The sequence below is a fragment of the Megalobrama amblycephala genome, linkage group LG23, assembly GCF_018812025.1.
Source record: "Megalobrama amblycephala isolate DHTTF-2021 linkage group LG23, ASM1881202v1, whole genome shotgun sequence".
Classification (NCBI taxonomy): Eukaryota; Metazoa; Chordata; class Actinopteri; order Cypriniformes; family Xenocyprididae; genus Megalobrama; species Megalobrama amblycephala.
Genome location: NC_063066.1, coordinates 23,080,168 through 23,107,594, shown reverse-complemented (window position 1 = coordinate 23,107,594; position 27,427 = coordinate 23,080,168). Strand labels below are relative to the sequence as shown.

The following is a 27,427-nucleotide window of genomic DNA, read 5'->3' as shown; positions in this document are numbered from 1 at the left end:
GCTGTTCTTAAATGGCCGGCGCTTAGCTGCCCAGAGGATGTCTATAATTAGTCAAATACGATAAGTCTAAATAAGATCTTAGGCAATATATATTTAAACTAGGCATTTTCAATTAAAAATCTGTTAATTCTCAGTGGGATTACTGTACGTTATGATCCTGCTATTAATAGCACGTTGTCCCATGGTACCTGTTACTTTTCCCAGCGCCGCTCAGGAAGAGCCAATCTCTACCGTTTTGTGGTTTCAAGCACGGGAAAGCTACATTTGTCCTCCTATCCAATACATGTAAAAGAGCACCCTGGCCTGCACACACAACTACAAATAATCTTTACCACTTACAAAGCCATCACAACAGAAAAAAAAAAAAAAGATTATTAAAACTAGGCCTAATATAAAAATGTAATTCTCAGAGCACGCAGATTATATTAGTTTTATATCTTTGAGGTTGATGATTCAGTTCTAAAAGCAAAGAACATAATTTTCATCAACAATTCACGCATTTGTTTCTTTGTAATATGAGTAACAGTTTTTTTTTTTTTTTACAATCACGTTGGCACAGATTTCAGAAATTATACCAAAACTAAAAATAGTCTTCATATGCAATAGACTGTCCAATGTTTACAACACTGCAGTGTGCATTCATATATTTAAAGAAACCTTGCACTTGCAGAATCATTGGTTGAAATATTATCATAAAATACCACAGGAACATTAATGTTCATTACCTACACACAAGACATTATAATTTTATTGGCTCCTTGTATTCCTCGTTGATCAAAGCAAATTACAAAATAAAACACTATAAACTTTAATTGCAGTGTTCCTAGTCTGGTTTACTGTAAAAAAACAAAAAGACTTGGCAAGCCTTGTCTTGTGGATTTGGCCACAGGTTCTTATTACAAAGGCCAGTATACATGTTAAATCTGAAAACATGGGACCAAATAAACAGTGCCTGATGAAGAAATGTCACATCCATAGATCCACAGTATTTGGTGTCAATGGATCTTGTTTTCCTGTAACTTATGATCTAAACATGGAATATGGTTTGTCAGTTTCCATAAAACTATGCATTAAGAGTAATGCAACAGTTAGTTATCTTTTGGAGCAGTTGTACAAGATGATAGTTAGATGAATGTAGTGGAATGACACTGCATCTCAGATGTAATGTGTGAATTGCATTTTTAAAATGGTAAAATTTTGATGTTTTGTTGAGTGTTTGAAAATGTGACTTTAATTCAATGTGTATTGTATCCAAGCAACTGGAAAAAGTGATAGATCTGGAAAAAAATGTGCATTTCAATCATCAGTTGTGACCTTTCTGTTAAGAGTTTTGAAAAAGTTTGAAATTAGTGCTTAAGCTACAAATAATGCAGACATGTCATATTAAATTAACAAAAATTAACAGTTAAAATCATGCACTTTTTTTTTCTAAACAACAAACCAGTCTTGTTGCTGTACACTTTTTATTATAATATACAAATAACATTATGGCTTGATAAAGCCAGAACAGACCGATCATTAACTCTCTCTCAGCCAAGCAGAAAGTGCGCAACATCTGTGCCGTAAGCACTGGCGTGGTTACAAGCAAATGTCACCTAAATAATCCAAATTTCATTCAAAATAATATTGAACATTTATGGAAAACCATAATTATTAATTAAAATACAAACCAAACCATAAAACCTTATCCAGAATATATACGCACATGTGTAGGTGTGTGTATACATACACACACATATATATAATTATATATAATTATATATCCCCACCCCCCACAGCATCATGTTATGAGATGTTCAAGGGCATGTATTGCTAAATTAGATTCCCTGATAACAGGGCTGTATGATTCACTTTATGTTTTTTTTTTATTATTATTATTCCACAGCAGCACTTAACATGATGGGACACTGGTGAGGGCACAGAGAAATAGACAGTTGAGGAAAACATTTTATTCATTTCAAACACAGCAAACTGGAAGCTAGTCAAAATATTGACTCAAAAATATAACCTATAAATATGCTGACAAAATTAATTAATTCTATTTGAGTAACTTGCTCTTATAATACATGACCTCAGAACTGAATTTAATATGCATTTTAACAATGGTTGGCTTGCTTACGATACATGAAATGTTGATGTAACTCATGGTTGAGAACATTTTGCTTAGGGTTAGTCTCCCAAGTCAACACAGAAACAGATATTTCATCTATTGTCTCTAAATAACACTGCATTTTTTACTCTCGCATGGGAATAAAGAACCTTAGCTCGCATATGAACCAACCATTACATGAGAAAATAATTTCCTCCTCAGAGTAAGATAAATGGTGCTATTCTCAATGTACAGAACTGTTAGAAAAACTTCCATTTAAGTCTTCATTTTAAATGTTAATATTTACAGACTACAACATACAAGTCAATTTGTCAACTTCCTTTACATTTTCCTTATTAGCATTGCACAACATTGCCTATATGTAGCCAAGTTTATTTCTTAAGATATATGAAATATGTTTGAGTCAGCCAACTGATGCATTATCGTCATTTGGGAAGACAGGTGAAAATACAACCTGATGTGTCAACATAGCATATTTACAGCCTTTTTTGTTTTGTTTTAAAAAAAGAAAAGTGTCTGACCATATGGTTTTCAAAACCAGTATTACAGAACACTTTCAAATGCCAAATCAAAATCTATTCTATACAGAATGACAAATTCATTAAGAACTACTCCATGAATTTCCTACTATTTATCTGCATTTAGTCATTTATGATAATGGTGCAATTGGTACAACACACACTATGCTTTCATACCAACACACAACCAACACTGTATGAAACAAATCATTTCAGATGTAGCACAGTGTGACAGTTTTAATGTATTTTCCAATCGAAAAGTATTTGTGGATGCTAAGCAGATTACACTATTCTTGATCCTTAATGCAATTCCCGATGCTCTACAATATTACCAAATCATTAACTTTTATTAAAACACAATGTTTGTTATAATATGATACTTGCTTAAAAGTACAACTCAAATCTCTGTTTTAGTATGAAAGTATATGTACCACAAAAGTGTTTCTACATTGCCCCTCATCCTATAATTTTGTCGAATGTTGCTCTTCAATATATGTAAAAGATCAGGGATTGCAGCATGATCTTCATCGGTTGTGTCTTGCACCAATATTTATTGTAAGATCAGTCAAAATACAGTGATGTATAGTTCGGGGGGGATCTTGGCACCAGCAAATCTGATAAAACTTAATGACTTCATATAGGATGTATGGAAAAATCTCAGTAAGAGTCCTCACATGACTAGGTAATAAATGTAAAAGGAAGAGAGGAAAAGAGACATGAAACCTATTGAGAGTGCCGCAAAACCAATTTTGGCTAAACAACACTCTCGCGGTTGGTGGAAACAAGAACCGCCCTGCGGCAAATAGGGCAGGTTGAGTTCTCTGAAAGCCAGCGGTCGATACAGTGCACATGGTACTCATGAGAGCAGGGCAGCTTCCGCAATTTGTTGCCTTCAGCATACTCTGTAATGCAGACACTGCAGGTCTTGAGTGCATCGCTTTCCCCAAAGTTTCGCATGGATAGGTTGTCAATCTGCTCTTTGGTTAGACCTCTGGGTTGGTCATCATCTTCCTCGTTGAGCAAGAAGAAGTGCGCAAGTCGCAGAAAGGGCAGAGATCCAGTTTCATCCAGGCTGATGGGAGCCCGTTGTCTTCCTCTGTTTTCCCGAGGACCAGCAGCACCAGGCAGTCCACCTTCCACTTCCCTTTCCTCTGTCCGTGCCTCTAAACCACCCTGGTTCGAGCCTCCATGCCCAGGAAGATGGGAATCAGCTTCACTTGCAGCAGTTCCAGTAGAAGCATCAGGGTTACCCAGTGCATCAGTAAGGTCTGCTGGTGGGTTGTCTTCACGGTTCGAGTCTGGATAGTCCGAGTCCATAAAGTAGCTAAGTTCACCGAAACCAGTCATGATCTGACGAATCATAGACTGCAGAGCCAAAGAAGTGGCTTCACCAAGTCCAGCATCTGAGATCCTCCGAATGGGAATGCGGATAGTACTGACGTATGTTCTCACTCCAGCCCGCTCAGAGCGGGAGAAAGTCCGACGGAAACCTCCACGCTCAGTCTCATATAATAAAGTGTTATTGGACGTCTGCGAACGAGACCTTGTGCGGTTAGCAATGCTGTCTCTCTGGCGGTACTCTCCGGGACGCACCCTACGTACCTGCAAATCCAGCATTATGGTTGGAGGACGACGACCTGAGGCTCCTGCCTCTCCAGCATTTATCTCTCTTTCCTGTGGTGTTCCAGGTAAGTCAGGTGCTGTTCCCAATTCTTGAGTTTCCATTTCCACAGTGCTCTGCCTGGACAAAAACAATTGCCGAGTCCTTGAGCTTCCCTCTACCTGGGGCTCAGGAAGGATCTCAGGATGTCGAGAAGGTAGGCCATGCTGAGTAGGTGGAAGTCCATCCAATCTTTCAAGGTTGAGCGGTGAACGACCTCTTGCAGTACGAGCCCTTGTCCGACGCTGCTCTGGGCTTCTACTGCGAGCTCTTATTTGACCCCTACGTGGTTGCTCCACTGGAGGCAAGGTTGGGGGAGCTAAAGATGGGGGAACTAAGGCTGGGGGAACTAAGGCTGGGGGAGCCAAGGTTGGGGGAGCTATGGTTGGGGGAGCTATGGTTGGGGGAGCTATGGTTGGGGGAGCTAAGGCTGGGGGAGCTAAGGTTGGGGGAGCTAGGGTTGGGGGAGCTAGGGTTGGGGAGCTAGGGTTGGGGGAGCTAGGGTTGGGGGAACTAGGGTTGGGGGAACTAGGGTTGGGGGAACTAGGGTTGGGGGAGCTGAAGTTGGGGGAGCTGAAGCATTAACTTCCCTGTTTAGAGACAGGGTGCTAGGAACTGGAAGCTCTGGCTCTACTATAACAGCCAGCTCGTCTACCACTGGTTCCTCAACCACCTCTGCAGTCTCCATGAGACTCTCCGGCTCAGACACAGGGCCATCTGCTCTTTCCTGGCCCCCCTCCAGCCTTTCTGTCTGCGTTTGCTGTTCAGCAATGTTGCGATTGACATTGATCTCCAAACTGAAACGGAAATCGCCACTGTTGGGATTGGTTTGGCTCACAGCCCGCCATGACTGGTTACCCCGGTAACCGCTCCTTGTTGTATTCCCCGTCTGTCGTACTGTGTTGAGCCAATCAAGAAGGGTCTCCCCACTGGGATTTTCCTCAGTTCCCTCCACCTCTGTTGCTAAGAATAACAAGAAATGATCAAAACAGGGCAGAATCACAAGAAAAGTCACCTGGAAAATATTAATTTTATATACTAACTGGGCAATTTACAACTGACTTACCACCAGGCCCCTCCCTTCTTTCCTCAGTTGTGCCATTGCTTGGTAAATCAGGGCCATCCTTTACCTGCCGAAGGCGGCTCAAAAGTTCATCTGCTGTAATTTCACCTAACCAAGAAACATAATAGTTAAATTTTGTGACAACAGAGAAAAACTGGGGATTTTGCAGGGATTTGTGACCTAGGCAAAGTCAATCAGATCAATGAAATGAACTGATTATTGTTAGAGTTGGCATGATTAATTGTCCAAAAAATAACTGTGGTTATGCCGAATAATTGCCAGTTTTAGGGCTTTGGCGATTAAAGGTGGTAAAGAGGATGTTTTGTTTTATACATTTTTGCAATATTACTTGAAACTATCTTTACTAAGTGATAAAAGACTATTTATTAGTTGCACTGAAAGGAATATTATTAATATACATCATCTGTGCACGAGGTAGGGCCTTAAAAACATCAGCCAATCGTTTACGCGATCATCGCGTAAACGATTGGCCCTCTGGCTTGTCAATCACTGCCATTGTGAGAGACGTGCGCGGATTGGCCCTCTGGTTTGTCAATCACTGCCATGACGTTCCTTGTGAGAGACGCGCGGCTGCGCGCTCTAGTAACTTTCCACACTCTACATGCGCCGCATGCAATGTTTTTGTCAGGAGACAGGAGTAACAACTGCAGATTATGAGTCACCTGTGGTGAGTCCGACATAATGAATCCACTAAGTGTGTGCGCGGCTTAACGATTGTAAGGCAGATTATGAATGTAAATTGATACTTATGACTGATTGCGCTCAAGCGCGTCCAGTCAGAGCCAGTTGCGTTTAGTCTGCGATTACAGTCGGTGTTCAAATTCCATGTGAAAGTATATAAATCTGCTTCAGGAGCAGGAAACTATCGTTGCATGTTGAGCACATTCAGAATGTTTTAGCTAGTCGTAAAATGTGTGCCCGGCTTAATAACACAGCGAATGCCAGTGGTAAACAAACACTCGTGCACAAGTTTTGGGAGGCGTTCACTTGAAATGAGCTGTGAAGGAGGGGGATTGTTCTTCCGCATGCGCTCATTTCAAAAACTCAGTCGACGAAAACATCCTCTGTACCACCTTTAAGACGATTAATGGTCTATTTTAGGGCTTTCTCATGCATTTTGTGTGTGCTTCATTCTTAAATATTTGTGATGAATTTAATACATTCATAGCTATTTTGCAGCATAAGATTACAGTTAACACCTTTAAATAAGTAATTTATTCAAATCAGTAAATAACTGAAATAATCACAACAAACTGACCAATCACAGAAAAGGCCATAAAATGTATAATTCATATACAGTATGAACTGAAGCAGATTTATATACTTACACATGGAATTTGAACAACTAATCGCAGACTGAACGCAACTGGCTCTGACTGGACGCGTTTGAGCGCGATCAGTCATAAGTATCAATTTACATTCATAATCGGCCTCACAATCGTTAAGTGTGTGCGCGGCTTTAGACATTAATGGCTGTGTTGAGTTATTTTGAGGGGACAGCAATGTGTGTGTGTGTGTAATTTACATTTATATAAAAATTTAGTATATTTATTACATATGCACACACATACACGCACAAACAAATATTATAAAATTAAAATATGCTTATTTTAAAGGTGCCCTAGAATTAAATATTGAATTTACCTTGGCATAGTTGAATAACAAGAGTTCAGTACATGGAAAAGACATACACTGAGTTTCAAACTCCATTGTTTCCTCCTTCTTATATAAATCTCATTTGTTTAAAAGACCTCTGAAGAACAGGCGAATCTCAACATAACACTGACTGTTACGTAACAGCTGGGGTGTATGCCCCCAATATTTGCATATGCCAGCTCATGTTCAAGCCATTAGACAAGGGCAGAACGTCTGGATGTGCACAGCTGAATCATCAGACTAGGTAAGCAAGCAAGAACAATAGCAAAAATTGGCAGATGGAGCAATAATAACTGACATGATCCATGATATCTTTAGTGATATTTGTGAATTGTCTTTCTAAATGTTTCGTTAGCATGTTGCTAATGTACTGTTAAATGTGGTTAAAGTTACCATCGTTTATTACTGTATTCACGGAGACAAGAGCCGTCGCCATTTTCATTTTTAAACACTTGCAGTCTGTATAATTCATAAACACAACTTCATTCTTTATAAATCTCTCCAACAGTGTGTAATGTTAGCTTTAGCCACGGAGCACTATCAAACTCATTCAGAATCAAATGTAAACATCCAAATAAATACAATACTCACATGATCCGATGTATACAAACATCTTGTAAAGATCCATTTTGAGGATTATATTAGCTGTGTGAACTGTGTTTATACTGTTCAAGGCAAGCGCGAGCTCCGGGGGCGGGGGAGCACAAGAATTAAAGGGGCCGCAACCTATATATCGGTGCATAGTTAATGATGCCCCAAAATAGGCAGTTAAAAAAAAATTAATTAAAAAAAATCTATGGGGTATTTTGAGCTGAAACTTCACAGACACATTCAGGGGACACCTTAGACTTACATTACATCTTTTAAAACGAAGTTCTAGGGCACCTTTAAATGTATATAGGAAAGAACAAGATTTTATTTTTAATAATGTTTTAGTGTGCAAAACCATGATAATATGAAACGCTTCAAAACGGAGTGGCACAAATTATGTGCATCCTAGGTGCAGAATGATGTGCTTAAAGCAACAGTGACAGTGCGCAGCGCTGCACAAGTGCGCTTTGGAAAGTTAATGGCACAAAGAGAAGGAATGTCAAGCGCACAAATCTGTCCAACAGTTTATGGATAATTTGTTTCTTTACAGTTTTAAATTCCAGTTATTTTGCATTTGATGCCAATTCATTCTTTATCTACAGATCAGGAATTATATATATCATATTGGAGAGACGCGCTGTGTGAATGTTGAACAGAATGAACAGAATAGAATGATTGACAGCCGCAAACCTTAATATAATGATGTAAACATTCTTCTGTCCCTCACATTAAGCTATGGAATGGCTTCAAATGGCTTTGAATATATTGCACGAAAACTTAATTGGCTTCTTTTGGTCTATGTATAACTCCCCCTTGTGCTTGTATAAAACAGTGCAATAATCATATAATAAAAGGCAAATAACCTGCAAAAATATTCACTGGATAAATCAACAACAAACAAAAGCCCTCTTTACATCCCAAGAGTATTTGGATATTTTTTATATCTGGATCTCATTTTTAGCTTCATTCCATGACATGGGCGGTATGATAATGTTAATTAAACAGCAAAAGGCAAAGAGAAAAATCAGTCACTGCTTTTGACTGAATACATTTTGTAGGCCCAATTTAATAAGAATCAATTTAATTAAAAAAAAAAAAAAAACTTTTCCAGGTAAGATAAAACTCTGCATAGTCTTCACTATTTGATTCAGCATAGAATTTATTACACATACATTTTTGGACCATGAAGTTGAGTAAATGATTACTGCATTTTTATTTTTGGATTAACTATATCTTTAATGTTTTTTTGTTTGTTTTTTTGTTTTTTTTAATAATATGGAAATATGATTTTTTTTATTTTTTTAAATGAAATTATATTCTAAAACCTGCCAGTAGGTGGAGGTAAATATCTTAATGATTAAGTCATTGATTGATTGGTTGATTCATTCATTCGTTCATTCATTCGATTCGTTAAAACGACTAATTCATTCAGGAGTGAAGTAAATTGTTCTCTTTATGAATTATAAATTCACTCTGCTGAATTGATTGATTGATTGGTTGATTGCAGTTAGTGAAGGCAGGATTGGCGGAATAGTGCTGAATGACACCCAACAGAAGCGCTCTCATGTGTACAGTGATCCTCTCACTCTGCTGATACCATAGCTGAAGAGTTTCAAACATCCACTGGCATTAATATCAGCACAAAAACTGTGCAGTGCAGTCCATTGAATCATTGGTTCACCCATTCAAAATGTGGATTCAGAAATGAAACGCTGTGTTGCTAGGACAGTGGTTCTCAAACTTTTTTCCCAGTGGGCCGCACAATGGTCCAAGTGCAAGTCTCACGGTCCGCATATAATTTACATATGACGTCACCAATGCAAACCAATCAGATTTAATGTTATGGTATTAGCAGATAATACTATTATTATAAGTAGATGTTGCACACAATAAATAACAAATAAAAACTAACTTACTGACATTAGCTTTACAATAATTATCAGTAATGCTCAATGAACACAAACTGTATATACAATCACTTTAAGTTGCTATTTAATTCTGTATGACTGTATGACTCTCTTCAACAGCATCGCAATAGTCACTAAACAATCACATAAACGCCTTAATAAGCAAATGTTACTCAGCTCTTTTTACAAACAACACTGAGCGCACTGTAGGCTAATTACAATCTCTGACGATATCAAGCTTTCTGTCATGTCGCAATCCCTCGCGCAGCATCTGATCCGCGAGCGCGCGCAGAGTTGGGCTCATCCAGCTGCGGGTGCGCTGATGCGGTTATTTTTACTGATTTAAAATAGACCAAACAAACACATCGAATTCACAGTTCAGTCTTTTGAAATTGTAGGTTTTGCTTGTCAAGTACTTTACTACAGAGCAAACAGGAAGGCTGCCCATCTCGCTCATTAACAGCAAACGGATTCTTCAATTCTTCTTACCTTTACTGCTGATGCTGCGACTCTTCTTGTTTGCATGCGTTCCTTCATTTTATGTTTCACATTTAGTTTTTTTTCCTTTAATAACAAATTTGACCATTTTGAGGCTTAAATTTACAAAATTAATGGCTACTGTTTGAATTCTTCCTAAGCGCGCACTTGTGTTTGTTTCGTTAACTGAGTGATTGCGTCATTAGCCTACATTGCCTGATGTCTGAAAATAATAAATACTCACCAAAATTATTTTATATGACAAATAAGGCATTATAGCTCATTTATATTTATTTAATTCACTTTAATTTAAATTTTAAAACAAAAATAAATTGTATGCTATTATTTTTATATATATATATATATATATATATATATATATATATATATATATATATATATATATATATATATATATATATATATATATATATTATTTATTTATTTATTTTTTTTTTAATTGTGGTCGGCATATCGCTCCGCATTTACATTTGTGACGGGCCGCAGGTTGAGAACCACTGCTCCACACCCATTCAATCACTTAACAGTTACTGCAGTGAAGTGTGGCGTCGCGCGACTCACTGGATGTCATGGCAACTGAATCACGGAGGAAAACTTTAAATATCTCGCCTTCGCTTTAATTTCGGACCATCTCCAAAAAGACATAAAACACTAAACAAATTATTTTGACATGCGTTTATCAAAGTAGGAAATCCAGACTTTTAATCCCTTACACACAATTACTGCTGTTGAACTACGAAATGGAGGCGGGTCCGGATTGAATTCCCTCCGGGTCCGGATCCGGACCGGAGTCCGGACTTTGAGAAGTGCTGTGCTAGGAGATGAAAAGTTCTGCTTTGTCTTCATATTTACATTGGCAAAATTGAGTTTAACAGAAAATATTGTGTCAAAAAAAAAAAAAAAAAAACTATATTAACTTCTGATTTATTGAACTGTTGTATAAAATCAGTAACGCATTCGCACTCGTGCAGCACTTGCGTGATATTGTGCTCATTACTCGTGTGATATTGCACTCGTTGCTCATGTGATATAGCTTAACTATATCATATGATGTGAGTCAAACTATGAGTCAAAAGCTCATACGCGTGCATTTTTGCCCCAATATATTGAATTTTAGGTACATTCTAACTGCATTCTATAGGCTACATCATGCAGTTGTTGCCCTGCATCATATTCGTCATCAGTCAACTGTATGAAATATCAGATGACCTGCGTAGGTCTGCGGCGGTGCAAGTGCATTAAATTCGTTAATAATTAACACATTATTTTTTTACTGTAATTAATTAATCTAATTAACACGTTAAATCAACAGCCCTAATAAATAAATAAAAATATATTTATAAATAAATATATAGTGGTTGATATATATATACAAGTTATTGTGAAAAAAAATTCTAAATATTGTGAAATAAGATCATATCATAATATCACCAACCCTTTGTGACATTAAACATTATATGCAGTGTAAGCTCCATAAATATTACTTTCATAGCTGAATCCAGATAATGGAAACGCATTGCATTTACACTTTATTTTAAATGCAATCAGACCCAGGCCACCTCTGAATGTGGTTTCAGTGATCCAATCACAATCCATTTATAATTGTGCACACATTTACACCTGGCATTTAATGTGGTCAAGCAAGATCTGATCATGATCCAATCTTACAAAGCACGTTAATGTCAGGTGTATAGGGGGGGCAAAATGTGTAACAGTTTACAAGACATACATTTCAAATGGCATGGTTTTTGTGATGAAATACCTCAAAAGATACTTTCCAATATTATCATGTCTTACGACAAAGTTGGATATGCAGAATATTACATCAAACATAAGTTTCTAAACTAAATGAATTATCTAGTCTTTATGCAGTAGCTGTCCAGAAAGACTCATTAAACAGCAACAGAACAGGACAGTACTGAACACCACCGGACTTACCAGGACAAGAAATGTCCATTCATTGCCATCTCCTGGCAGGGTGCACGGCTAAAGGATGCTCCAAAATAACATTCCTTTCCACTGTCCTGGGACATAAAATGATTGGGTGGCTTCATAAGTGTGTGTTTTGTTTGTTTACTTGTTTCTGAGCATGGAAACAACAGGCAAACCATTAAAGTAAAATGCAAAGCTAAATGGGAATATGGCTGCTTCCTAAGACCTAAGAAGGGAATCGAAAGACCCTGTGGTCTCGATGTAATTTCCGAATCAAAACAACAAGACAGCTGAATGTGTTCTGGTGCTTTAAATAAAAGTACATAGATGTACACTATATGGACAAAAGTATAGGGACACACCTCTTAATTATTAAAATATGTTTTTTTTTTCATTAGACCCATTGACAAGGGTATAACCTCAAGCACCTAGCCAAGTGGTCTGCATTTACAAACATTTGTGAAAAAAAGGGTTGTTCTGAAGAGAACAGTGAATTTAAGCATGGTATTGTGACACCTTTGCCATTCGTGAAATTTCATCCTGGCTAGATATTCCATGGTCAACTGTAAGAGGTATTATGGGAAAGTGGAAGCATTTAGAAACAGCAGCATGTAGTGTCACAAAGCAGGGTCACCGAGTGCTGAGGAGCATGGTTCGTAAACGTTAATAAAAGTCAGCAACACTCTGCTGATACCATAGCTGAAGAGTTTCAAACTTCCACTGGCATTAATATCAGCACAAAAACTGTGCAGTGGGAGCTTCATGGAATGGGTTTCCATGGCCGAGCAGATGCATGCAAGCTTTTGCCCATTTAGTGTAGCTCTCAAATTTATTGAGGCTTGCGTTCAGTTCAAAACATTGAAATATGTTATGCTGTGTAAAGTGATGCACCAAAATTTCAGCATTTAAACAATAAATGTTGTTTAGATGCTCTTAATGCGGTGTAACATCTGTAGTTCAAATGGGAGCAAACACAAACCAATCTACTAGTTATAGTAGGGCTGCACGATTAACCAAAATAAAATTGAAATCGCGATTTAGATCATTACATAGTTCAGAAGGCTGCAGTTTTTAATTGAATTTACGTGCAGCACGTTTAATGTTAAAGTTTAGAGTGGCTCAATCGCAGTAAATGCTGATTCATCTCTACAAGGGCTGAGATTGACTTGCATTTATTTGGGAAACAAACCCCACAAAACATAATTCCAAACTTGTAATAAGAAGCAATTACAAGCCTGAGTGGCTTGATTGTAGTAAATCCTGTGGAGAAAATCAAGTTTTTAAATGTTGTTTATCTATCTATTCAGTGTTTTTAATATGCTTTAAGACAAACCATGTGCAAATTCGTAAGTCATTGCTGATTATTTTTCTATTTAAAACTGCAGTGATCTAAAGACAGTTTCAAAAATGCAGTTTGAAATCGCTGGTGTTTGTGACATCACAAACTACCTTGTAACCAATCACGTCAACGTGCCGACAGGCTTTAGCATATCATTAACTATGAACATTCTGAAGCAGAAGAGTCTCGAGAAGCCAGGTTATCCTGGTATATTTTTCTGTTGATATGAAAAATCTGTATTTAGCAATATAGCTGGTGTATGATGAATATTATGATGTTAATATGAACTATATGACTTTCACCACTGACGACACCATTGTGCAGTGTTTACCTCAGTAAGCGAGTGGAGGCAGGGCTAATTAGCATATTCATAGACCCCTGTATACTAACTGAGGCAAGGGTGTAGAGTTACATTCAAGCTATTTTAAGGCATGAACAACAGCCCAAAACCAGCCAGATTATCTTGTAGTGTGTGGGTGCCTTTATGCTCACAACACCCTATTTTGGTTAAAAATCTGGTATTTTATAGTGAAATAGTGTCATTATAATAGTAATATTTCTTATATTGTTTAATATTTTTATAATTATGATAAATTATGATAACAATAATGATAATTAATCATGATCATAATTATTATTAGTCATATAAAAAACTTTTTTGGGTAAATTGTGAAGTCCTATAAACAAGCCCAGCAAACCTAGTGTTCTTTATAATTTTATTTTTTAAATCACAGGTGCAATTTTAACCAGACAAATTGCAATTAGATTTTTTTAGCAAGAAATATACATTGAACATCAATAAAACAGCTTGTTAACAATGTCACATATGGTTACATTTACCTCATGAAAGCCATTCAGTGATATAATGTCTTCATTATTTAATGTATGTTTGAATTAATCGGTCATGAAAACGAGTTATTATTTACAGCCACTGCTCAAATCTTTATATTTCAACAAACTGGAGTAGAAACTGAATTATATAATTAGAAAGTTGATGAAAAAATGCATTGCCTTGCATGCAAATTAAATGATTATATACAACTCATTTAAACGATTATTAAAAATACGTTATTTGGCTGAAAAAAAAAAAAAAAAAAAAAAAAACTTCATTTTTTGTTTGCAGTTTCAGTAAAAAAAACAACTAATTTTGGTGCATCACTAGCAGTGAATGTCATGAATCACATGTCAAACATCATTGGTTGTCATCACTGGAATCAAGCCTGGTGTGATGCATTTTGAGGCACCAGGTTTGAATACGTTTACATGCGAGTAAGATGAGAGTTACAATGTAATGGAAGATTTTCTGTGTATAACTTTTGCATAATAAACATAAGGTCTGTTCCTCACACCTAGCTATTGTATGGCTTTAGAAGACTTTGAACAGCACACAGTATAGACTAGGGCTGGGCAATACATTGAATATTAACAATAATCATATAATTTTTGCTAGTGATATAAAATTAGGGAATATCGTGTATATTGAGATTAAAAGTTTTGCTTATAAAAACACGAAAGCCAATTTCATTCCCCTTTCTCTTCTCATGAGTGACGGCTGATAGGCTTCAGACACTCCCTTGCATATTTGTGTAAGAATTTTGTGAGGAGCATCAAAGATTTATATTTTCAACGTGTTTTTGCAGTGTTAAGCATTGTAGCCAATAGGGCTGTGCCGGTAAACTTAACCACACCACCACGGTGGTAGAGCGCCACCACGGTGGCTGAGTAGCACCGGCGGTGATACGCCAAAACACTTTTCTTTTTTTTTAGCATGTGAATGTTTTACGTGAATATTATGACACGAGTGAAGCACAAATCTTTGTGAATAATTTAATTAAATGTTACATCGCAGTCATGGAAACATTTGGATTCATGACGAATTAGAGGTATGTGAGCCCATAAATTTAAGCTTTGTTGGCTTTGTATTCTGTTTTGCGATCTGATCACCCAATTATCACCGAAATTAACAATATTCCATTAATTATTCCACTGGACATGTAATCTCTTGTTTCTTTTCCCAAATCTTCACTCACGTCTCACCCATTTTCACAGGGGATTATAAACATTTCTTCCTTTGGTTCACTTTTAATTAGGCCCATTATATTCACATTCTTTACTGTGGTAAAGTAGAAAAATGCTGTAGTACAGATACCTTTTTGCTTGCACTTCAAATTCTATTTAACACAGTTTGCGTTTGTTATCAGATTTGGTAGGGCAAGTCAAGTTTATTTGTATAGCACATTTCACACACGCCGGTGATTTTAACTATGAAGTGCTACCACCGAATTCTGCAAGTTCCATGAGACAGATCAATATAAAACTGGATGCAGGGAAACCATATCGTTACTCAGTAAAATGAAATGCGTGGCCAATAAGGGTGCTCTGATCAGGATTTTGAGACAATCACAGGAAGCAGTATCTGCCGATGCGATCACCGATACTGATCTTTTTGAAGTCTTCTTTTCATCATGTAGAATTATTTATAGGGATGCTGCAAATTAGGATTTTTACAGACATTGAGTGTGTTTACATGCACCCTCATAATGTGATTATAATGGGATTTTGGCAATATTGCGATTAAACTTTACCTCATGTAAACAACACTTCAATCAAATGAATGCAATTAAATTCATGACCGTAATAACCATAATCGCATTAAACTGGGTGGTGTACGCCAATTTTAATCGTAATAAATGGGCATGTAAACACCTTAATTGCATTATTGCCACTCGGATGTACACGGATGCCATGTGTCATTCACACAACTTAATCAATGAACAATAAATCAATGACATTATTATGAAGTTTACTCTTCTCCAAATTGCTAAACTCCAGATGGTGTAAAGAATGTGACGGCAGCATAGGCAAACCCGGCATTGCAACGTTCATCACGGTGCCGAATAATATCCAGTACATCCATAAAAAATGTATTTTGAATTTGATGAGCTTACAGACAGCACAAGCCTGATTTCAAACTCTGAACTGAAGTCCACAGAATTGTTTTGTGTCTCTAAGCAACACTTCCTGAATGAATCAGATGTTTGAATGAATCGGTTGAATCTCAACGACTCACTCATTAACAGGGACTTGCTGCCACCTTCCGGTGGGTTTAATTTCACATTTAAAGCATCTTTTTTCATTTTATAAATAATTTCAAATAACAGTATTTAATGTTTTATATTTTCAACCTTTCAAAACATTATTTATGCATCTGTAACTGCTCATGACTGATAAACTTTTTTTATAATTTAATCTATAGTTATATAGTTTTACATTAGATTACAATTTCTGTACCTGAAAATCTGCTGTTTAAGCCTACATAACCTAAAATGCACAGTTTTTCATTTATGTTTATTCTGTTGTATTTATTTGTGCCGTTACTTGTAATTTGATTATTTGTTCCTATTTTATTACTTACTGTTTACTTGTCTAACAATATTTACAACTTAAGTTAATCTAGTAGCTTTTGGTGTCATAACCATATTTATTAAGGTTACATATATCAAAAACAACAAAAACAATAATTAGGCATACTTTATAGGCCCATTTCCTTTTCTTTTACTTCATTTCTATTTTATTTTTTATTGTGGGGCCAGTGAAAATTTTGGCAGAGCAAGTAAAAATTTGAACCACTGGCCCAACCAGGCCAGTAGAAAAAATCCTTAGTGTTGAGCCCTGATCTTAATTGTAAGAATAAATCCTTACAATTGAGGTTACAAAAGTCAGTCATTCAAGAGCAGTGAGTGTCATTAAAAGGTGCCCTAGAACACTATTTCACAATATGTAATATGAGAACAAGGTGTCCCCAGAATGTGTCTTAAGTTTAAGCTCAAAATACCCCATATATATTTTATTATACCATGTTTTAACTGCCTGTTTTGGAGTGTGATTAAAAATGCACCGATTCATTGCATGTACACCTTTAAATGCTCGTGCTCCCCGCCCCCAAGCTCATTTATACATTGCATAAACAATAGAGTAAGTTCACACAGCTAATATAAAGGCCTGTACACACCGGGACGAATATCGCACGCGTCGCGTCAAGACTTGTCGAGACGTTTTTTGTGTTCACACCCAAGCGATTTTCACTGGCGATGCGCAGAGTGAACGTGCAAATTCACTCCCTGACAGTATGTGGCGCTTGTGCTTAACGGTAGTGCAAATAAACATATTTATGACATTAATAAAACGTTAAAGAAGATAAAAATGCAGATATATGACATATGAGAGATGGTAGTCAGAAACGGTAGTGCAAATAAGTCACAATGACAGTAGTGCAAGTAAACATATTTATGAAATAGACATTCTATATTTCTTGAATGTAAAAGAAAAAAAATAAACAGTAAAAATACAGAAATAATACACATCTATTGGTGTGGCCAAGAAGTGGCAGAGCACCCATAGCGTGCGTCTCAATCAGCTCCCTAGTTCAGTAGTCAGGGCACTGATCAGGGAGTCGGCCACATTCATTGACACGGTATACTGATACACGACCTAGGAAGCAAGGGAGCTGTTTGAGACGCAGGGATAGTTTGTAGGGGTCTTCCTCGTCTACTTACTTTCTCTTTGTCGTCTTGGTATCAATGTGTGCTCTGCAAGACCGTTTTGTGCTTGAGTGCCACCAAGTTGTGTTTTACTGTAACTGTTAAACACGTCAAACCAAAAAAAAAACGAACCTGAGGCGTTTTTTAAAAAATGACGCTTATACGCCTCGCGTTTTTCACACTGGGGTGCACAGTCACATTGGCTCCCATTGTTTAGTAACGAGGCGTTAAACGTCGGCGATAATTGAGCGCGATATTCATCCCGGTGTGTACAGGCCTTAACTCTGAAAATGGATCTTTACAAAGTGTTTGTGATGCAGCATATCAGGGGCTGTATTCACAAAACATCTTAAGGCTAAAAGTAGCTCCTAACTTACAGATTTAGAAGAAACTCTTAAAAATAATGGGCGTGTCAGTCCTAAATTTAGGACTCCTAAATTTTTTCTCTAAGAGTATTTCACAAAGTATTTTAGCACTAAAACTAGCTCCTAAACCTGTGAAACGTTAGGAGTAGTCAAGAGGACTCCTAAGTCACTAAGACCAAATCACAAAAATTCCTAATCCACCTAAAGACACTGAACACCACTGAGGCAATAGCTGGGTGCTGCATCTTTTCTTCATAAATGCAATACATATTTTGATTTATGGAATACAATGAAATGCCAAAAATAAATCTTCAATAAATAAATAAATATATAAATAATGTACTATTACCTGTGGCAGTTGTTTTCACGGGTTCACACTTACAAATGATCGAATAGAGTATATATATATATATATATATATATATATATATATATATATATATATATATATATATATATATATATATATATATATATATATATATATATAGTGTATTTGGCGTGCTGTCCAAGGGGATCGAGGGCTCTGATCTTGGAATTTGTTTGGAATTTATTTTGCCCAAACTCTGAGCTTGGAATTGATTTAGCCCAAACACAGAGTTCGCCCCATATTCCAGCCAAGAGTGAGGAGTAGGTTGGCGGAGGGATGCAGAAAACTGTCGAGGTAAGGCGAGTCGGCTCTCGTCTGTGTATATATACCTCCACTCAAGCTGATTAGATAGACCGTTTGAACGCGCTCCTCCAAAACTTTGTTTATAAAGCATCATTTGTCACTTGAATTCTGCAATCTCTCGAGACGCAGACAATTAAGGCGGACAATTAACTGAACATATACTAGTTTAATTTGTGACACTTAGCCTACATTTTAAAATCTTTATTTCAATATGGCAACATTAAAAAAAAAAATAAAAAAAACTTTTTAATATGGCAACATTTGTATTTTAAAACCTTTATTTGAATATGGAAACATGATATCTCGTTCTACAAGATCCTTATGATTAAAATCGCTGACAGAGACTTCTCCCCCATCAGCCAATCACTGTGGGCATAGTTAGTAAGTGTGTTGACATCATCCATAGCAATGAGGTCAACCCCGTCCTTACTCTTAGCTTAAGACTTTTCTCTATTCCTTAGTAAAAGTTTGTCTCAGCAGCTTTATGAATAGGTTTTAAGAGAAAACTCTTAGCTAAGAACTTTTACTGCTATTTAGGAGAACTCTTATTGGTAAGATAAAATGTTTTGTGAATACGGCCCCAGATCACGTAAGTATGTATTTTGTTGATGTTTACATTTGATTCTGAATGAGTTTGATAATGCTGTGTGGCTAACGGGGCTAATGCTACACTGCTGGAGAGATTTATAAAGAATGAAGATGCGTTTATGAATTATACAGACTACAAGCGTTTTCAGGTTAAAAATGAAAATCAAAATTCGCTGATCTCCGTGAATACAGTAAGAAACAATGGTAACTTTAACCACATTTAACAGTACATTAACAACATGCTAACGAAACATTTAGAAAGACAATTTACAAATATCACAAAATATATCATGAATCATGAACAGTTATTATCGATCCATCTGCCATTTTCTCTATTGTCCTTGCTTGCTTCACAATACCTGCATAACTTCTGATGATTCGGCTGTGCAGCTCCAGACGTTAATACTGGCTTGTCTAATGCTTAGAACATGGGCTGGTATATGCAAAAGTAGTGTCACAGTCGGTTTTATATTGAGATTCGCCTGTTTTTCAGTGGTCTTTTGCACAAAACAAGATTTACATAAGGAGGAAACTATGGTGTTTGAGACTCACTGTATGTCATTTCCATGTACAGAACTCTAATTATTCAACTATGCCAAGGTGAATTAAATTTTACAATTTAGGGCACCTTTAATGTAAATTAAACAACAAAATACAAAGAAAAGAAAAAAATCAAAGAGAGCACTTTAAGAGCTGCACGGATCCAATATAGGCTACTGTTCCACAACTTTCTCAACAATTCACTTAAAACAAAACCAAATGTATACTTGTCAAGACGGTAATTTTGTATATAATCTTAAGAATACTTTCCCCATCAACCATATAAAATGCACAACACCGCTGTATGCAGATGTAAACAAGTCCAACACACGAGAAGCACATGGTGGAACGAGTTAAGGAGACACACTTAAAGGGGAGCTATTATGCAAAATTCACTTTTGCATGGTGTTTGGACATAAATGTGTGTTGGCAGTGTGTACACAACCACCATGTAATGATAAAAATCCAACTACTCTTTTTTTTTTTTTTTTAATCCCCATAAATCATAAGCAGTGTCTCAGAACAAGCCGTTTCCAGATCCCTGGCAGTGTGACGTCACATTAGCCACACAAATGTTGACAGACACTGCCGTTTTAACATAGAACCGCCCTGAGCGAGTTCACAGCCAGTGTACAGTCCGCCATTGCTGCATTGAAGAGAATGTCTCCCAAGTGTTTTAGGTGTTCTGTAGCTGGATGGATTAATCCACATAGCTCTCTCCATTTACTCCCTAAATCTGAGCCGCTGAAGACGAGGTGGATTAATTTTGTTCTCAAAGAAAATGCTCCCTCAGCTCTACCGAAATCCATTTATGTCTGTGCAAATCATTTCACACCGGACTGCTTTGTCAACGAATGTCAATACAAAAGGAGAATACAAAACAGAGGTTGTGCTAAAAATATGTTACTCAAGGATAGATCAGTAAACTGTTCGTGATCCAGCTTACAGTCTCCAGAGTGTTAATGGATATGGCAGTAATGAAGGTGAGAGCACTTTATTACAGTTCATCGGAGTTGATTTACGGATATAAAGTTTACCAGTTTATTAAGTACCACCTGAAAAGGCATAAGGTCTTTATATATTTGTTTACTGTTAGTTGTAACGAGTCTTTCTGTGTACTTTGCTATGTATGTTGATGATAATGCAAGGGAGAAAGAGAGTTTATGGATAATATTTTAATGCACACTTGTACTGTGTTTTATTAAGCTCTTACAGTGATTTTCTAGAGTGAAAACAGACGCTTCATATTTTGTGTGTAAGTACAATAAATGTTATAAAACTCGTCGGTAAACTGGCTTGTACTAATATAGTGGATAAAAACAAGACAAGACAATATAAGTTATAACCGTAATTAAACTAACATATACCTGTTCTATCTCCATGCAGCATATATTCGCAGTTTCTGACATTATAGTGCATCCTGACTGACTCCTGACACCAGAGAATGAGCTCTTGAAACTCTGCCCTCTTAGGCCAAGCGCAGCAGCTCATTTGCATTTAAAGGACACACACCGAAATGGCGTGTTTTTGCTCAACCCCAAAAAGTGGCAATTTTAACATACTATGAAAAATTATCTGTGGCATATTTTGAGCTAAAACTTCAAATACACACTCTGGGGACATCAGAGACTTATTTTTCATCTTGTAAAAGGGGGCACAATAGGTCCCCTTTAATGAAAGTGCACGTTCACTCTCAGACAGAGGGCACTGATGAAACAGCAGAAATGCAGCAGTGACCCCAGAAACCCCATAAACAAAAGAAACCCTTATATTCGCAAAATTACAGCACCAAATTCTTAATAGGCTATTTATTTTTAAACTTAAACATTTTTATATTTTATTATGGACTACAACATGCCCTATAATGATTGAAAATGTTCTGATTAACATTATTTGTTGTTTTTCAGTAACACTTAGTGACATAAGGCTTCATTAGTTAACATGTTAATTCATTATTACCAACTGACAATGAAAAATACTTATAACGCATTTATTAATCTTATTTAATGTTAATTTCTTAGTTAAAGTTTAATAACATTACTAAAATCAAAAGTTGTAACTATTATTTAATGGACCTGGGCTAAAACTAACAATGATCAGTTGTATTTAACTAACATTAACAAAAAATATCTTCTGTAACAAATCTAGCTATTGCTCTTTCTTAATCTTAGTTTATGCATTAACTAACATTAAATAATTAAACCTTATTGCAGTGTTGCCTGTTGTTCTTTATAATTCTTTTGCACTTTAATGTTTGAAACATTTTACTTTATTTTTTTGTGCGTGTACTGCATTATTGTATTTAAACGTTCAGAGTTCTTTTTGTTATAAGAAAAGGAGTTCTTAAACCTGTTATACTATGACAACACTTTTTACAACTTATTTCAAAATCGTGATAATACCGCATACTGTGATATAAGCCTCAGCAATTATCGCAACATTAAAATTTGATACCGTCACATGCCTAGTGTGTAAGCTTTGAGTGTGCATGAGCGCTCCATCTGAGAGCATGCGGATGCTGAGTGGTTGAAACACTGGCAAGACTTAAAAAGAAATGCAAATTATAAACTTTAGTGATGATGCGACACTGCCTTGATTGTGCAAGTGACAATTCCTGTTTCAAGTGTGCAGCTTGCTTATAGTGCAGACGTGATGTGCCGATGTCTTTACACGTCATCAACATGAGATCGGCCTTTAGAGTCCGCCGTTCAAATAGGGCTGCACAATTATGACAAAAATCATAATTGTCGATTATTCCCTTGAAATTGTAATTGCGATTATAAATTACGATTATTACAATTTACATTGAATGATATTTTTTTTTGCTTTATATCATTGTTTGAACCAATAATCATGTTTTGCTTGGTCTGCTCAAAATCACGCTGGATTTTCTCCTTAGCGTAAGGTTGAGAGGTCCATCTATCACACTTTTCCATGTTTGTAGAGTTAGTTCGTCGAGTAAATATATAGGCTGTGGTGTTGTCACGATACTGGAATTTCTAACTTCGATACGATACCTTGAAAAGTACTGATATTCAATACCATTTGATACCACGGGGGGGAAAAAACAATATATATACTGTCATATACGTATTTTTAATATGATTTATTATTTTTTATTTATTATTAGTCTAGGCAATCAAATCTCTTCTGAAGAGATCACTTTATATGATAAAGCTTTTAAGCTTTTTTCATATATAAACGTTGATCAGTTATTACATTACAATTATCTCACAAATATTTGCTAACTCAATGTATTTGTTTTTACAACTGGGTAATTTTGTTGCAATATCTTAGACACAGCACAAAGAAGCTTGATTTCAAATGGTAAACTGAATTTAAAAAAGAACAAATGAACAAATATATATATATATATATATATATATATATATATATATATATATATATATATATATATATATATATATACACACACACACACTATAGCACAAATAAATACAATAGAATAAAGATAGAAATTAAATAGACTGCTTTCTATTTTCAGGTAGGTCTAACTGTAGTAATCAGGTAAGAAACTGAATTAAAAACAAAGTAGGCTAATCAAATGTAAAAATTAAATACAGATTAATCAATTAAAGTTACAGAAGTTAATCAGTCAAGAGCAGTAAGTGATTTTCTCTTTGTCTTTTGATTAATAATAACAACAACATAGAGAGCGGCACGTTTATTCGGCTACTGTCCCTTTAAGACCTGACGAATGCACGAACACATCCTTCCTGAAATGTTTTACATCAATACTCACCAAGATGGGCATTGTGATATTGTTTCTGAGTGAATTTGACCATTAATAAACCGCGAAAAGGAGGTTATTTTGGCACTTGTATGTCAAAGGCGGCTTTATTATGTGTCTGCGCTTTGTGTGAATGAGAAGGCGCGTACGTCTCAACTCGCTGTCAGAGAGGAGAGCAAGCACGCGCAGCTGATATCAGTGTATCGATACTGCAGAAAGGAGTATTGGTATCGTTTCAGATATTTCAGTATCGATACATATCGAAATATAGTAACATAGTGTTTCCCATCAGCGTACACCTACGTCACTGGCAGCTCCTTTTATGCTGGGTTAGACCGCTAAGTAGTAGTGATTCGCCTCTCACAACGTAACATGCTCAAAACACGCAGAATAATGTAAGTGGATATTTTTCCTTGTAATCGCGCCTTTGAACGATTACGAAATCGTGGCACCCGTAATCGTAATCGCGATTAGAAATTCGATTAATTGTGCAGCCCTATGTTCAAACTTCCAAAAGTGATTATCGGCTGATAGTAATTGGTAGCCAATCAATCGGAGCACCCCTAGTTGCCAAGGCAAAGAGGATGTGATTTATCCTTCAGTAACACTTAAAAATATTTAGAGGAAAGGAACCAATACTGGAATCCAATACAAGTCTGTGGCAATTACGCCAACATCTCATGTGGTCTGTATATTTGCTATAATAAGTCACCTTACAGCAAGCACAGTCACGCTGCTTTACACTGACTGAAAGCCAGCAGGAACTACAATTTGAGCTGTGCTCAATTAAAAAGATCCTTTATGTTAAGGCCACGTTAATAATATTACTGAAAGCTTAAATTCTGTTCAATTTAAAATACTAAATAATGTACTCTAAAATAAATAAATTAATAAAACACTGCTGGGTCCATGTCAAATCAACCAAATTTCAAAAACTTCTCCAGCTTAAATGTTTGATTTTGTTCATATTTTTTTATGAAGAAAGACAAACATAAATAGTGATGAAACCCAAAATATTAAATGTCATGGATGTACATTTACTGAATAATCCACTGTTTTGTAAAGGGGGGTAAATATGACCATTTTCACCTGAGATTTGGAGCCACTCTGCTTGAACTATTCAATTCGATTTTGATTCTCAAGCTTGCAATTCAATTACATTCGATATCGTATGTATCAACTACATGGCAAATTTTCTCAAGGAAAAATGCTGTTTAATGCTGTAAACTATACAGGGAGGTCTCGTGTCACTGTCAGTCTTTTTACATCAGTGCAAAACTAGTGTATGCAGATTAAGACACTATTCATCAGCATGCATTGATTAATCCCATGTTGTAGCAAACAAACAAAAAAAAAAAAAAAATTGGTAAGACCAAATCATGCTGGTGTGGCGAACAAAGAAAATTGGTAGTACCAGTGCAACCAGTGGAAAAGTTAGTCTGGAGCTCTGATATTGTATCAGCACCAAAATACAGTGATAGTATTGAATCGGGAGATAGGTGTATCGTCCCAGCCCTATAAATTGTACACATTTTCTGTGGTTAAAAATAAAGATATCAAAAGAAACGTTTATGAACCAAAATCTAAAAACAAACTGAGATTTCTTTATTACTTTGAGCTAAAACTGCCATTTTGACCCCTTCTACAAAATAGTGAATTACTCTGTAAATATTTACCCATGAAAAAAAAATCTTGACAAAATTAAACACCTTAAACCAGAACCTCTGGTTGAGTTGACACGGAAAGACCCTGCTCTGTTATGACACATGCAATGACCAAAATGTCTCAATGAAGCACTTTTATCATTAGTTGTAGTCTTGCAGCATGTAAAAAAAAAAACAAAAAAACAAAGGATTTACCAGGTGTGCCAAGCAGATTGTTGTCTCTCATGAGCCTGTAGTCTTCCTCACTAAGATTGTTGACAAACTGGTAGAAGGCCTCTTCTCTGTCCAGACGGTCCAGCTGTCTTCGGCGCTGTATTTCAGACTGATCACTGCTGCCCTGATCTGCATTATCCTGACCCTCCATCACTGCGACCCAGATGTCAGATCCAACTACAACACAGTGTCAATCAGTCAAAACACACACAAAAGATACATATACTGACACAAGAACTATTGTATTCAACCCAACATAAGCAGCATGTAACTATATAATAAACGAAAATAGCTATCATCCAGTACCATGGCTTCACTATGATACAATCACCATCATATGGTAATACCGGCCAAACGGTTCCTATATGCGTCTTTTTGATGTTGCCTTTAGCTAGTGAAACTGGTAAAAACATGAACGTACTCGCTGTCTGGAACAATCATTTTAAAATACTGCGTAATATCGTGAGTTAGACTGTGATCTCTCGGGTCTCTGTTCAGATATAATGAGCTGACTGAAAACAAAATGGCATCAGCGAGCTAAACAGGCTAAAGGCTAAAGCTCTGGATTCTCAAGGCAAACAACGTTTATGTGTGTCCTCGATGGCACATATAATTAAATTAGCACAATGAATACATTACAAATATAAGGGAGTTCATTAAGGTGCTGCTAGGACTAATATCACTAATATTACAGGAACGGTATATTTCGTAATGTGTGACGACAAACCTCAAGCAACCATGAACCGAGGAAACGGGTGAAGGCTAATGTTAGCTGAAGCATGAGCTCAAGCTGGGCTCAAGTTAGCTCCCGTAGACTATGGAGAAATAGCTTTCTTGCTCATGCTAAGCTAAAGCAAAGCTAATGTTAGCACGGCTGAGATAAAAACAGCCAGCGAGCCCTTCATCATTTCGACGATCGCAACAACTGACTGGTGAAATAAGGAAAAACATAGAAGAATACCTTAATATACCCGTCGAAGCCGTATCTAGTAACAGTTTCCTTGTCTGCCTTGTAGATGTTTATAACTGTTATTCTTGACAGCTATTCAGGAGTTCATTTTGTCGAGTGTCTCTTCAGCACGAATCTACTTCCGGTGTGCGGAATTGTGCGGAAACGTAATACAACTTAAAAGTCCCTATTTAACGCTGAAGTATAAACTCGCGTTATGTCAACATTATGTTGTAGGTTATTTGTGACAAGCTTTTACAGAGTACATTGGAAATAGCTTTTGTGCCATGCCTAAAAACAACTCATAGCTGTGGTAAAATCACAAAAAAATCAAAAATCACCTCATGTGGCTTATTTTGGCTGAACTGCCTCCATCCGACTATAATTTAGTAGTGAATATGCCTCAGAAATAATATTAACTATATCAAACCCATATTTATACTGCTATAACATTATGTCAAGATCTTGTAAAGAGACACCGGAAGAAACAAAAATGTTAACATCTTAGTCAACAAGGAAAATAACTTTTTGCTATTTAGGTTCAGTATAAGATCAAGTGAAATCATTATAGTATTTCAAGCTATTTTAGTGCTTATTCCCCCCCCCCCCCTATGAGTTCTAACATTCCTTGCTTGTTTATACATCCTTTTTGTATTCTGTTTCAAAATCTATTTCATGTATCCCCTGTATGTTGTTTAATAATAATAATAATAATAATAATAATAATAATAAATAAATAAAGAGTTCTAACATTCCCCATAGACCAGGGTGTCAAACTAATTTTAGGTTGAGGGCCGGATTGGAAAAAAAAAAATAACCATCTGCGGGCCGAATTAGGCTAATTAAAA

The 27,427-nt window shown here is 36.4% G+C and overlaps 1 protein-coding gene across 1 annotated transcript; it reads right to left on the bottom strand.

Moving 5' to 3' along the window:
• Positions 1-1,929: 1,929 nt before the first annotated feature.
• Positions 1,930-26,749, bottom strand: rlim (ring finger protein, LIM domain interacting). The gene is made up of 5 exons (XM_048175757.1): positions 26,592-26,749; positions 25,613-25,807; positions 5,355-5,459; positions 4,840-5,251; positions 1,930-4,621 (listed from the first exon to the last, which is right to left on the bottom strand). The coding sequence occupies exons 2-5, from the start codon at positions 25,779-25,781 to the stop codon at positions 3,382-3,384; spliced, it is 1,926 nt and encodes a 641-aa protein (XP_048031714.1). The 5' UTR covers positions 25,782-25,807; positions 26,592-26,749; the 3' UTR covers positions 1,930-3,381.
• Between the last annotated feature and the right edge of the window lie 678 nt (positions 26,750-27,427).

Bases quoted from the DNA above. Each gene is read 5' to 3' on its own strand.
- rlim (XM_048175757.1), bottom strand. From the start codon at position 25,781: ATGGAGGGTCAGGATAATGCAGATCAGGGCAGCAGTGATCAGTCTGAA. The intron at 5,252-5,354 runs GTAAGTCAGTTG...TGTTATTCTTAG, and splicing joins AAGAAGGGAGGGGCCTGGTG to CAACAGAGGTGGAGGGAACT. The intron at 4,622-4,839 runs AACCCTAGTTCC...CCCAGCCTTAGT, and splicing joins CCCCCAACTTCAGCTCCCCC to TCCCCCATCTTTAGCTCCCC.